Raw genomic sequence first — 13953 nt, forward strand, 5'->3', positions numbered from 1 at the left:
GCCCACAGGAATGACCGACGTGCACATCACCAGCCTGCAGAGGATATCACCGGCTCTTCTGCCTCTGCTGACGTGTTCCAGCTCTGGAAAACCTCAGGCCTCTCATCCCGGCACTTACGGAAGGTGTCACACGGCAAAAAATACACGTGGCGTAAGCCAGGAAATGAAAAGGCAGCAGTGCAGGAAACCAGGACACAGCCCGTACCATTACCTGAAGTGGTTTGCATTTGTCAGGAGCTTGTCAGAAGATTGTTACTTCCACACAGGCTGCCTCTGGGCCTCAGGCGGTGCAGGGCTACTATAAAAGGCTGCCCAAGTCCAAGCTCTCTCATCCACTTCTCTCGCCTCCTTCTCCTTGGGAATCAGGTGAGTGCGAAGCCTCTTCTCCTCCTCCTTCAAGATCAGGGCTCTCCTGACTGTGTGTCTTGGGGGACATGGGCTGTCCTAGCCCAGGGCTGGGAGCTGCTTCTCATGGTTGAGGGAAGGAGGGAGAAGGTCTTTCCTAGCGAGAGAGGCTGTGACTTTGTTGAGGTGGCTCCTGGGCTTTGAGCGGGATAGTGTGTGTTGGGCCAAGAGGTGGTTGGGTGCAGTGCTGCTTCTCATGCATCCCTCTGCTCTGCTTGCCTCTGTCCCCTCTCCCAGGTGCACCTCTCTCCCCGAGGCATGTCCTGCTACAACCAGTGCCAGCCCTGCTGCCAGCCCTGCGGCCCGACCCCACTGGCCAGCAGCTGCAATGAGCCCTGTTGCAGGCAGTGCCAGAACTCCACCATTGTCATCGAGCCCTCCCCCGTGGTGGTGACCCTGCCCGGCCCCATCCTCAGCTCCTTCCCACAGAACACCGTGGTGGGCTCCTCCACCTCCGCTGCTGTTGGCAGCATCCTCAGCTGTGACGGAGTGCCCATCAACTCTGGGTGCTGTGACCTCTCCTGCATTGCCAGCCGCTACTGTGGCAGCAGATGTCGGCCCTGCTAATGCTTCTGGAGTCCTCGCCTGGCAATAACCTCCCAAGACCACAGGACATGGTGGTGAACATGCAACAGACCCTTGTGTCGTTAGTTTTTTTCTCCAGTCTTCTGTCTCTCTCATTCATTTGCTGCCTCAAGCTCCCACTGCCAGCCTAGCAGGGACCTGTGTGCCTCCCTCCTCCGCAGGGCAGGCAGACGGACACCGCGCGGCATCTGCACCACGTCTCACGGCTGCCCCTGGTGCCTCCCACGCGGCTCATTGGAGCCACCTCCTTTTCTTCTTTTGACTCATTAAAGGCGTTCCGCATCCAAGCCTGGGCCTCTGAGTGCTCTTTACTTCTGTGGCAAGTCTTTGAACCTGGTTAAGGGAAAAGGTGGAGGAAGGGGTGGGTGGGACTCCTAGCAGTGTATTTTTCCATTTGGAAACATGGTGAAAAGAGAGGCATTGAGGACGGATATTCGGAGCATGAGATGCAGGGGAAGGGGTCTGTGACATCCAAGGGAGCAGGTGTTTCTTCTCGGTCATCAATTCTGATGTGGGACCTCTGGGAGCAGGGTCAGAAAGAACTGGCTGAAGAAAGCAGGTCACCAGCACAGCAGCTCCCATTCACAGCTTTCCTGCCACATGCCCTTTGGGGTCTCCTTGTTCATTTGAGGCTATGTCAGGAGGGTTGGTTGTTGTAACTCTGCCCCTACTTGCCAGCTACACCTGCAGAAATTCCATTTGACATCACTGACCATTGTCTCCCGTGGGAAGTACAGTGGGAGAAAGAGTCTGCTCCTGGTGACATGGGAAGAAATTTGAAATAACCCCGTAGGTGACTAACACTCACGGCACTTTTGGTGATAGGGTGGTTGCAAAAGCAACGGAGATCACGGTTGGCTTCAAGAAACCTACCTAGCAACTTCATTCCTCTCCCTCCTCTATGGGACAGGAGGAGAAAGTGACAACTGTTGTGGGCTGAGATAAAGAAAGGGGATTCCTTATCACTTGCCATCAGTGGCAAAACAGTCTTCACTTGGGGAAGATCCATTGACATTTTGCCGATGAAAAATATGGGGAGAAACAGCCTCCAAGACCTCAGAGATAATGACTTCATCCCCACCCCTTTTTCCACGGCCTCGCCGTGGAAATTCCATCATTCACAGCTCTTCTGTTTCCTCCTCCCCTAAGAAGTGCCGTGGGATGTGGAACGGTGGGTTGTGGTCAGTACAGGAGAGCTCCTCACTGAGCAAATAGGGATTTCTTGTAACCACTTAGGAAAATGCAACGGAGTTGGAGAGGTTTCGCAAAAGAGCGGGTGCCTTCCTTGACACACACAGTTTCTAGGCCCTCAGGCTGATTTTTCTTTTAATTTTGATTTTTTTTTTTTTTTCTGCATTCGAGCATGTGAAAGACCTGGTGCTTGAAGAGCAAGGGAGTTTCACTCAAAGCTGTTGGATTCTACCGGTGGCACCAAGAGCGTCTGTCCTACGTCTCCCAGCAGGGCAACAGCTGGAGCCCAGACGCTTGTGAGGTCTTGGCCCCTGCCTGATTCAGCACAAAGCTGACAAGCTGCAGCACTGCATCTGGCATTGGGGTGGACATAAGGAACCCGTGCCCCATCCCAGCCAGCAGCAACACTGTGCCAGAAGTGCACTGATGCAGGGACACGGGGCTGCATGGGCAGGCAGGCTGTCTTGGTCATTCTCCCAGTACATACAGCAAGAAATGGAGGGCACGGGGGACAGAGACGGCGTTTCACTTCCCCGAGCACCTCCCTGCCAGGCCAAATTCAGCTGTAGACGGGCTCCTTCTGGCAAGGGCAATCAGCCACCATGAAGCCCAACAGAAGTAAGACGTGGAGCTCTTGGAGGGAGTCCAGAGGAGTGCCACAAATTTGTTCAGAGGGCTGGAGCACCTCTGCTACGTAGACAGGTTGAGAAAGTTGGGCTTGATCAACCTGGAGAAGAGAAGGCTCAGGTGACACCTTATAATTGCCTTCTGGCACCTAAAGGGGAACTACAAAAAGCTGTGTGGGGACTTTTGTAAGGGCATGTAGCGACAGGACAAGGGCAAATGGCTTTAAAATGGAAGAGGGTAGATTTAGGTTTGATGTTAGGACAAAATTCTTTGTTGTGAGGGTGGTGTGACACTGGCCCAGGTTGTCCAGAGAAGCTGTGGCTGCTCCATCCATGGAAGTGTTCAAGGCCAGGCTGGGTGGAGATTTGAGACACACGGTCTAGCGGAAGGTGTCCCTGCCCATGCAGAGTGGCATAAAAAATAGAGGATCTTTAAGGTCCCATTCCACCCAAAGCATTCTATGATTCTATGCAATGCTCATGCATACACGAGGGGGGAGGGGGGAGTACCCCCCTCTATGACCCGTACGTGCCGCCGTGAGAAGGGTCACACCAGTTCAGTCTGATACACATGTGCTCATGCCCGCCTGCGTGGAACCATGCAAAACTGTCCGTGCTCACACAGAGCCAGGAAAACATCAGCAACCCGGGCCTCTGCTGAGGAGGTGCTGAGGCCCACACTGGCGCTAAAGGACTCAATATGCCAGGGAAGGAACAGGCCCCAGACATGCTCATGCTGTTGCCTGAGACCTGCAGAGACGGAAAAGAGAGGGATTAAGGCAAAGGACTGTTAGCAACACTGTCCTGTCAGCACCGTTAGTATTGCAGTGGGGTCCAACCCTCCCAGCTGAAGGCCATCTGCGTGCAACAGCGAGCAAACACAAGAGACAGATGAGGGCAGTGGGAGAGCAGGACCTGGAATGTCCTCTCACAGGGGAGAACTTGGGTGTCTGGACAAGAAGCATGAGAGTTGTGCTCATTTTCCTGAAAAGTGCACCAAAAACAAGCCCACAGGAATGACCGACGTGCACATCACCAGCCTGCAGAGGATATCACCGGCTCTTCTGCCTCTGCTGACGTGTTCCAGCTCTGGAAAACCTCAGGCCTCTCATCCCGGCACTTACGGAAGGTGTCATACGGCAAAAAATACACGTGGCGTAAGCCAGGAAATGAAAAGGCAGCAGTGCAGGAAACCAGGACACAGCCCGTACCATTACCTGAAGTGGTTTGCATTTGTCAGGAGCTTGTCAGAAGATTGTTACTTCCACACAGGCTGCCTCTGGGCCTCAGGCGGTGCAGGGCTACTATAAAAGGCTGCCCAAGTCCAAGCTCTCTCAGCCACTTCTCTCGCCTCCTTCTCCTTGGGAATCAGGTGAGTGCGAAGCCTCTTCTCCTCCTCCTTCAAGATCAGGGCTCTCCTGACTGTGTGTCTTGGGGGACATGGGCTGTCCTAGCCCAGGGCTGGGAGCTGCTTCTCATGGTTGAGGGAAGGAGGGAGAAGGTCTTTCCTAGCGAGAGAGGCTGTGACTTTGTTGAGGTGGCTCCTGGGCTTTGAGCGGGATAGTGTGTGTTGGGCCAAGAGGTGGTTGGGTGCAGTGCTGCTTCTCATGCATCCCTCTGCTCTGCTTGCCTCTGTCCCCTCTCCCAGGTGCACCTCTCTCCCCGAGGCATGTCCTGCTACAACCAGTGCCAGCCCTGCTGCCAGCCCTGCGGCCCGACCCCACTGGCCAGCAGCTGCAATGAGCCCTGTTGCAGGCAGTGCCAGAACTCCACCATTGTCATCGAGCCCTCCCCCGTGGTGGTGACCCTGCCCGGCCCCATCCTCAGCTCCTTCCCACAGAACACCGTGGTGGGCTCCTCCACCTCGCTGCTGTTGGCAGCATCCTCAGCTGTGACGGAGTGCCCATCAACTCTGGGTGCTGTGACCTCTCCTGCATTGCCAGCCGCTACTGTGGCAGCAGATGTCGGCCCTGCTAATGCTTCTGGAGTCCTCGCCTGGCAATAACCTCCCAAGACCACAGGACATGGTGGTGAACATGCAACAGACCCTTGTGTCGTTAGTTTTTTTCTCCAGTCTTCTGTCTCTCTCATTCATTTGCTGCCTCAAGCTCCCACTGCCAGCCTAGCAGGGACCTGTGTGCCTCCCTCCTCCGCAGGGCAGGCAGACGGACACCGCGCGGCATCTGCACCACGTCTCACGGCTGCCCCTGGTGCCTCCCACGCGGCTCATTGGAGCCACCTCCTTTTCTTCTTTTGACTCATTAAAGGCGTTCCGCATCCAAGCCTGGGCCTCTGAGTGCTCTTTACTTCTGTGGCAAGTCTTTGAACCTGGTTAAGGGAAAAGGTGGAGGAAGGGGTGGGTGGGACTCCTAGCAGTGTATTTTTCCATTTGGAAACATGGTGAAAAGAGAGGCATTGAGGACGGATATTCGGAGCATGAGATGCAGGGGAAGGGGTCTGTGACATCCAAGGGAGCAGGTGTTTCTTCTCGGTCATCAATTCTGATGTGGGACCTCTGGGAGCAGGGTCAGAAAGAACTGGCTGAAGAAAGCAGGTCACCAGCACAGCAGCTCCCATTCACAGCTTTCCTGCCACATGCCCTTTGGGGTCTCCTTGTTCATTTGAGGCTATGTCAGGAGGGTTGGTTGTTGTAACTCTGCCCCTACTTGCCAGCTACACCTGCAGAAATTCCATTTGACATCACTGACCATTGTCTCCCGTGGGAAGTACAGTGGGAGAAAGAGTCTGCTCCTGGTGACATGGGAAGAAATTTGAAATAACCCCGTAGGTGACTAACACTCACGGCACTTTTGGTGATAGGGTGGTTGCAAAAGCAACGGAGATCACGGTTGGCTTCAAGAAACCTACCTAGCAACTTCATTCCTCTCCCTCCTCTATGGGACAGGAGGAGAAAGTGACAACTGTTGTGGGCTGAGATAAAGAAAGGGGATTCCTTATCACTTGCCATCAGTGGCAAAACAGTCTTCACTTGGGGAAGATCCATTGACATTTTGCCGATGAAAAATATGGGGAGAAACAGCCTCCAAGACCTCAGAGATAATGACTTCATCCCCACCCCTTTTTCCACGGCCTCGCCGTGGAAATTCCATCATTCACAGCTCTTCTGTTTCCTCCTCCCCTAAGAAGTGCCGTGGGATGTGGAACGGTGGGTTGTGGTCAGTACAGGAGAGCTCCTCACTGAGCAAATAGGGATTTCTTGTAACCACTTAGGAAAATGCAACGGAGTTGGAGAGGTTTCGCAAAAGAGCGGGTGCCTTCCTTGACACACACAGTTTCTAGGCCCTCAGGCTGATTTTTCTTTTAATTTTGATTTTTTTTTTTTTTTCTGCATTCGAGCATGTGAAAGACCTGGTGCTTGAAGAGCAAGGGAGTTTCACTCAAAGCGGTTGGATTCTACCGGTGGCACCAAGAGCGTCTGTCCTACGTCTCCCAGCAGGGCAACAGCTGGAGCCCAGACGCTTGTGAGGTCTTGGCCCCTGCCTGATTCAGCACAAAGCTGACAAGCTGCAGCACTGCATCTGGCATTGGGGTGGACATAAGGAACCCGTGCCCCATCCCAGCCAGCAGCAACACTGTGCCAGAAGTGCACTGATGCAGGGACACGGGGCTGCATGGGCAGGCAGGCTGTCTTGGTCATTCTCCCAGTACATACAGCAAGAAATGGAGGGCACGGGGGACAGAGACGGCGTTTCACTTCCCCGAGCACCTCCCTGCCAGGCCAAATTCAGCTGTAGACGGGCTCCTTCTGGCAAGGGCAATCAGCCACCATGAAGCCCAACAGAAGTAAGACGTGGAGCTCTTGGAGGGAGTCCAGAGGAGTGCCACAAATTTGTTCAGAGGGCTGGAGCACCTCTGCTACGTAGACAGGTTGAGAAAGTTGGGCTTGATCAACCTGGAGAAGAGAAGGCTCAGGTGACACCTTATAATTGCCTTCTGGCACCTAAAGGGGAACTACAAAAAGCTGTGTGGGGACTTTTGTAAGGGCATGTAGCGACAGGACAAGGGCAAATGGCTTTAAAATGGAAGAGGGTAGATTTAGGTTTGATGTTAGGACAAAATTCTTTGTTGTGAGGGTGGTGTGACACTGGCCCAGGTTGTCCAGAGAAGCTGTGGCTGCTCCATCCATGGAAGTGTTCAAGGCCAGGCTGGGTGGAGATTTGAGACACACGGTCTAGCGGAAGGTGTCCCTGCCCATGCAGAGTGGCATAAAAAATAGAGGATCTTTAAGGTCCCATTCCACCCAAAGCATTCTATGATTCTATGCAATGCGCATGCATACACGAGGGGGGAGGGGGGAGTACCCCCCTCTATGACCCGTACGTGCCGCCGTGAGAAGGGTCACACCAGTTCAGTCTGATACACATGTGCTCATGCCCGCCTGCGTGGAACCATGCAAAACTGTCCGTGCTCACACAGAGCCAGGAAAACATCAGCAACCCGGGCCTCTGCTGAGGAGATGCTGAGGCCCACACTGGCGCTAAAGGACTCAATATGCCAGGGAAGGAACAGGCCCCAGACATGCTCATGCTGTTGCCTGAAGACCTGCAGAGACGGAAAAGAGAGGGATTAAGGCAAAGGACTGTTAGCAACACTGTCCTGTCAGCACCGTTAGTATTGCAGTGGGGTCCAACCCTCCCAGCTGAAGGCCATCTGCGTGCAACAGCGAGCAAACACAAGAGACAGATGAGGGCAGTGGGAGAGCAGGACCTGGAATGTCCTCTCACAGGGGAGAACTTGGGTGTCTGGACAAGAAGCATGAGAGTTGTGCTCATTTTCCTGAAAAGTGCACCAAAAACAAGCCCACAGGAATGACCGACGTGCACATCACCAGCCTGCAGAGGATATCACCGGCTCTTCTGCCTCTGCTGACGTGTTCCAGCTCTGGAAAACCTCAGGCCTCTCATCCCGGCACTTACGGAAGGTGTCACACGGCAAAAAATACACGTGGCGTAAGCCAGGAAATGAAAAGGCAGCAGTGCAGGAAACCAGGACACAGCCCGTACCATTACCTGAAGTGGTTTGCATTTGTCAGGAGCTTGTCAGAAGATTGTTACTTCCACACAGGCTGCCTCTGGGCCTCAGGCGGTGCAGGGCTACTATAAAAGGCTGCCCAAGTCCAAGCTCTCTCAGCCACTTCTCTCGCCTCCTTCTCCTTGGGAATCAGGTGAGTGCGAAGCCTCTTCTCCTCCTCCTTCAAGATCAGGGCTCTCCTGACTGTGTGTCTTGGGGGACATGGGCTGTCCTAGCCCAGGGCTGGGAGCTGCTTCTCATGGTTGAGGGAAGGAGGGAGAAGGTCTTTCCTAGCGAGAGAGGCTGTGACTTTGTTGAGGTGGCTCCTGGGCTTTGAGCGGGATAGTGTGTGTTGGGCCAAGAGGTGGTTGGGTGCAGTGCTGCTTCTCATGCATCCCTCTGCTCTGCTTGCCTCTGTCCCCTCTCCCAGGTGCACCTCTCTCCCCGAGGCATGTCCTGCTACAACCAGTGCCAGCCCTGCTGCCAGCCCTGCGGCCCGACCCCACTGGCCAGCAGCTGCAATGAGCCCTGTTGCAGGCAGTGCCAGAACTCCACCATTGTCATCGAGCCCTCCCCCGTGGTGGTGACCCTGCCCGGCCCCATCCTCAGCTCCTTCCCACAGAACACCGTGGTGGGCTCCTCCACCTCGGCTGCTGTTGGCAGCATCCTCAGCTGTGACGGAGTGCCCATCAACTCTGGGTGCTGTGACCTCTCCTGCATTGCCAGCCGCTACTGTGGCAGCAGATGTCGGCCCTGCTAATGCTTCTGGAGTCCTCGCCTGGCAATAACCTCCCAAGACCACAGGACATGGTGGTGAACATGCAACAGACCCTTGTGTCGTTAGTTTTTTTCTCCAGTCTTCTGTCTCTCTCATTCATTTGCTGCCTCAAGCTCCCACTGCCAGCCTAGCAGGGACCTGTGTGCCTCCCTCCTCCGCAGGGCAGGCAGACGGACACCGCGCGGCATCTGCACCACGTCTCATGGCTGCCCCTGGTGCCTCCCACGCGGCTCATTGGAGCCACCTCCTTTTCTTCTTTTGACTCATTAAAGGCGTTCCGCATCCAAGCCTGGGCCTCTGAGTGCTCTTTACTTCTGTGGCAAGTCTTTGAACCTGGTTAAGGGAAAAGGTGGAGGAAGGGGTGGGTGGGACTCCTAGCAGTGTATTTTTCCATTTGGAAACATGGTGAAAAGAGAGGCATTGAGGACGGATATTCGGAGCATGAGATGCAGGGGAAGGGGTCTGTGACATCCAAGGGAGCAGGTGTTTCTTCTCGGTCATCAATTCTGATGTGGGACCTCTGGGAGCAGGGTCAGAAAGAACTGGCTGAAGAAAGCAGGTCACCAGCACAGCAGCTCCCATTCACAGCTTTCCTGCCACATGCCCTTTGGGGTCTCCTTGTTCATTTGAGGCTATGTCAGGAGGGTTGGTTGTTGTAACTCTGCCCCTACTTGCCAGCTACACCTGCAGAAATTCCATTTGACATCACTGACCATTGTCTCCCGTGGGAAGTACAGTGGGAGAAAGAGTCTGCTCCTGGTGACATGGGAAGAAATTTGAAATAACCCCGTAGGTGACTAACACTCACGGCACTTTTGGTGATAGGGTGGTTGCAAAAGCAACGGAGATCACGGTTGGCTTCAAGAAACCTACCTAGCAACTTCATTCCTCTCCCTCCTCTATGGGACAGGAGGAGAAAGTGACAACTGTTGTGGGCTGAGATAAAGAAAGGGGATTCCTTATCACTTGCCATCAGTGGCAAAACAGTCTTCACTTGGGGAAGATCCATTGACATTTTGCCGATGAAAAATATGGGGAGAAACAGCCTCCAAGACCTCAGAGATAATGACTTCATCCCCACCCCTTTTTCCACGGCCTCGCCGTGGAAATTCCATCATTCACAGCTCTTCTGTTTCCTCCTCCCCTAAGAAGTGCCGTGGGATGTGGAACGGTGGGTTGTGGTCAGTACAGGAGAGCTCCTCACTGAGCAAATAGGGATTTCTTGTAACCACTTAGGAAAATGCAACGGAGTTGGAGAGGTTTCGCAAAAGAGCGGGTGCCTTCCTTGACACACACAGTTTCTAGGCCCTCAGGCTGATTTTTCTTTTAATTTTGATTATTTTTTTTTTTCTGCATTAGGGCATGTGAAAGACCTGGTACTTGAAGAGCAAGGGAGTTTCACTCAAAGCGGTTGGATTCTACCGGTGGCACCAAGAGCGTCTGTCCTACGTCTCCCAGCAGGGCAACAGCTGGAGCCCAGACGCTTGTGAGGTCTTGGCCCCTGCCTGATTCAGCACAAAGCTGACAAGCTGCAGCACTGCATCTGGCATTGGGGTGGACATAAGGAACCCGTGCCCCATCCCAGCCAGCAGCAACACTGTGCCAGAAGTGCACTGATGCAGGGACACGGGGCTGCATGGGCAGGCAGGCTGTCTTGGTCATTCTCCCAGTACATACAGCAAGAAATGGAGGGCACGGGGGACAGAGACGGCGTTTCACTTCCCCGAGCACCTCCCTGCCAGGCCAAATTCAGCTGTAGACGGGCTCCTTCTGGCAAGGGCAATCAGCCACCATGAAGCCCAACAGAAGTAAGACGTGGAGCTCTTGGAGGGAGTCCAGAGGAGTGCCACAAATTTGTTCAGAGGGCTGGAGCACCTCTGCTACGTAGACAGGTTGAGAAAGTTGGGCTTGATCAACCTGGAGAAGAGAAGGCTCAGGTGACACCTTATAATTGCCTTCTGGCACCTAAAGGGGAACTACAAAAAGCTGTGTGGGGACTTTTGTAAGGGCATGTAGCGACAGGACAAGGGCAAATGGCTTTAAAATGGAAGAGGGTAGATTTAGGTTTGATGTTAGGACAAAATTCTTTGTTGTGAGGGTGGTGTGACACTGGCCCAGGTTGTCCAGAGAAGCTGTGGCTGCTCCATCCATGGAAGTGTTCAAGGCCAGGCTGGGTGGAGATTTGAGACACACGGTCTAGCGGAAGGTGTCCCTGCCCATGCAGAGTGGCATAAAAAATAGAGGATCTTTAAGGTCCCATTCCACCCAAAGCATTCTATGATTCTATGCAATGCTCATGCATACACGAGGGGGGAGGGGAGAGTACCCCCCTCTATGACCCGTACGTGCCGCCGTGAGAAGGGTCACACCAGTTCAGTCTGATACACATGTGCTCATGCCCGCCTGCGTGGAACCATGCAAAACTGTCCGTGCTCACACAGAGCCAGGAAAACATCAGCAACCCGGGCCTCTGCTGAGGAGATGCTGAGGCCCACACTGGCGCTAAAGGACTCAATATGCCAGGGAAGGAACAGGCCCCAGACATGCTCATGCTGTTGCCTGGAGACCTGCAGAGACGGAAAAGAGAGGGATTAAGGCAAAGGACTGTTAGCAACACTGTCCTGTCAGCACCGTTAGTATTGCAGTGGGGTCCAACCCTCCCAGCTGAAGGCCATCTGCGTGCAACAGCGAGCAAACACAAGAGACAGATGAGGGCAGTGGGAGAGCAGGACCTGGAATGTCCTCTCACAGGGGAGAACTTGGGTGTCTGGACAAGAAGCATGAGAGTTGTGCTCATTTTCCTGAAAAGTGCACCAAAAACAAGCCCACAGGAATGACCGACGTGCACATCACCAGCCTGCAGAGGATATCACCGGCTCTTCTGCCTCTGCTGACGTGTTCCAGCTCTGGAAAACCTCAGGCCTCTCATCCCGGCACTTACGGAAGGTGTCACACGGCAAAAAATACACGTGGCGTAAGCCAGGAAATGAAAAGGCAGCAGTGCAGGAAACCAGGACACAGCCCGTACCATTACCTGAAGTGGTTTGCATTTGTCAGGAGCTTGTCAGAAGATTGTTACTTCACACAGGCTGCCTCTGGGCCTCAGGCGGTGCAGGGCTACTATAAAAGGCTGCCCAAGTCCAAGCTCTCTCAGCCACTTCTCTCGCCTCCTTCTCCTTGGGAATCAGGTGAGTGCGAAGCCTCTTCTCCTCCTCCTTCAAGATCAGGGCTCTCCTGACTGTGTGTCTTGGGGGACATGGGCTGTCCTAGCCCAGGGCTGGGAGCTGCTTCTCATGGTTGAGGGAAGGAGGGAGAAGGTCTTTCCTAGCGAGAGAGGCTGTGACTTTGTTGAGGTGGCTCCTGGGCTTTGAGCGGGATAGTGTGTGTTGGGCCAAGAGGTGGTTGGGTGCAGTGCTGCTTCTCATGCATCCCTCTGCTCTGCTTGCCTCTGTCCCCTCTCCCAGGTGCACCTCTCTCCCCGAGGCATGTCCTGCTACAACCAGTGCCAGCCCTGCTGCCAGCCCTGCGGCCCGACCCCACTGGCCAGCAGCTGCAATGAGCCCTGTTGCAGGCAGTGCCAGAACTCCACCATTGTCATCGAGCCCTCCCCCGTGGTGGTGACCCTGCCCGGCCCCATCCTCAGCTCCTTCCCACAGAACACCGTGGTGGGCTCCTCCACCTCCGCTGCTGTTGGCAGCATCCTCAGCTGTGACGGAGTGCCCATCAACTCTGGGTGCTGTGACCTCTCCTGCATTGCCAGCCGCTACTGTGGCAGCAGATGTCGGCCCTGCTAATGCTTCTGGAGTCCTCGCCTGGCAACAACCTCCCAAGACCACAGGACATGGTGGTGAACATGCAACAGACCCTTGTGTCGTTAGTTTTTTTCTCCAGTCTTCTGTCTCTCTCATTCATTTGCTGCCTCAAGCTCCCACTGCCAGCCTAGCAGGGACCTGTGTGCCTCCCTCCTCCGCAGGGCAGGCAGACGGACACCGCGCGGCATCTGCACCACGTCTCACGGCTGCCCCTGGTGCCTCCCACGCGGCTCATTGGAGCCACCTCCTTTTCTTCTTTTGACTCATTAAAGGCGTTCCGCATCCAAGCCTGGGCCTCTGAGTGCTCTTTACTTCTGTGGCAAGTCTTTGAACCTGGTTAAGGGAAAAGGTGGAGGAAGGGGTGGGTGGGACTCCTAGCAGTGTATTTTTCCATTTGGAAACATGGTGAAAAGAGAGGCATTGAGGACGGATATTCGGAGCATGAGATGCAGGGGAAGGGGTCTGTGACATCCAAGGGAGCAGGTGTTTCTTCTCGGTCATCAATTCTGATGTGGGACCTCTGGGAGCAGGGTCAGAAAGAACTGGCTGAAGAAAGCAGGTCACCAGCACAGCAGCTCCCATTCACAGCTTTCCTGCCACATGCCCTTTGGGGTCTCCTTGTTCATTTGAGGCTATGTCAGGAGGGTTGGTTGTTGTAACTCTGCCCCTACTTGCCAGCTACACCTGCAGAAATTCCATTTGACATCACTGACCATTGTCTCCCGTGGGAAGTACAGTGGGAGAAAGAGTCTGCTCCTGGTGACATGGGAAGAAATTTGAAATAACCCCGTAGGTGACTAACACTCACGGCACTTTTGGTGATAGGGTGGTTGCAAAAGCAACGGAGATCACGGTTGGCTTCAAGAAACCTACCTAGCAACTTCATTCCTCTCCCTCCTCTATGGGACAGGAGGAGAAAGTGACAACTGTTGTGGGCTGAGATAAAGAAAGGGGATTCCTTATCACTTGCCATCAGTGGCAAAACAGTCTTCACTTGGGGAAGATCCATTGACATTTTGCCGATGAAAAATATGGGGAGAAACAGCCTCCAAGACCTCAGAGATAATGACTTCATCCCCACCCCTTTTTCCACGGCCTCGCCGTGGAAATTCCATCATTCACAGCTCTTCTGTTTCCTCCTCCCCTAAGAAGTGCCGTGGGATGTGGAACGGTGGGTTGTGGTCAGTACAGGAGAGCTCCTCACTGAGCAAATAGGGATTTCTTGTAACCACTTAGGAAAATGCAACGGAGTTGGAGAGGTTTCGCAAAAGAGCGGGTGCCTTCCTTGACACACACAGTTTCTAGGCCCTCAGGCTGATTTTTCTTTTAATTTTGATTATTTTTTTTTTTCTGCATTAGGGCATGTGAAAGACCTGGTGCTTGAAGAGCAAGGGAGTTTCCCTCAAAGCTGTTGGATTCTACCGGTGGCACCAAGAGCGTCTGTCCTACGTCTCCCAGCAGGGCAACAGCTGGAGCCCAGACGCTTGTGAGGTCTTGGCCCCTGCCTGATTCAGCACAAAGCTGA

The 13953-nt window shown here is 54.0% G+C and overlaps 3 protein-coding genes and 1 pseudogene across 3 annotated transcripts; all 4 read left to right on the plus strand.

The window, feature by feature from the left end:
* Positions 1–323: 323 nt before the first annotated feature.
* On the plus strand, positions 324–972 carry LOC127394486 (feather keratin Cos2-3-like). Its single transcript, XM_051640502.1, has 2 exons — positions 324–366; positions 662–972. Exon 2 carries the CDS (start codon positions 664–666, stop codon positions 970–972), a length of 309 nt encoding a protein of 102 aa, XP_051496462.1. The 5' UTR covers positions 324–366; positions 662–663.
* A 3004-nt stretch (positions 973–3976) lies between these two features.
* LOC127394262 (feather keratin Cos2-3-like) lies at positions 3977–4784 on the plus strand (annotated as a pseudogene).
* A 2852-nt stretch (positions 4785–7636) lies between these two features.
* LOC127394263 (uncharacterized) lies at positions 7637–8598 on the plus strand. Its single transcript, XM_051640104.1, is given in 3 exon segments — positions 7637–7894; positions 7897–7992; positions 8269–8598. Coding segments are annotated over 3 exon segments (684 nt in total).
* A 2851-nt stretch (positions 8599–11449) lies between these two features.
* Positions 11450–12410, plus strand: LOC127394265 (uncharacterized). The gene is given in 3 exon segments (XM_051640105.1): positions 11450–11698; positions 11700–11804; positions 12081–12410. Coding segments are annotated over 3 exon segments (684 nt in total).
* The last annotated feature ends 1543 nt before the right edge of the window (positions 12411–13953 follow it).

Source organism: Apus apus, chromosome 25 (assembly GCF_020740795.1).
Source record: "Apus apus isolate bApuApu2 chromosome 25, bApuApu2.pri.cur, whole genome shotgun sequence".
Taxonomy (NCBI): Eukaryota; Metazoa; Chordata; class Aves; order Apodiformes; family Apodidae; genus Apus; species Apus apus.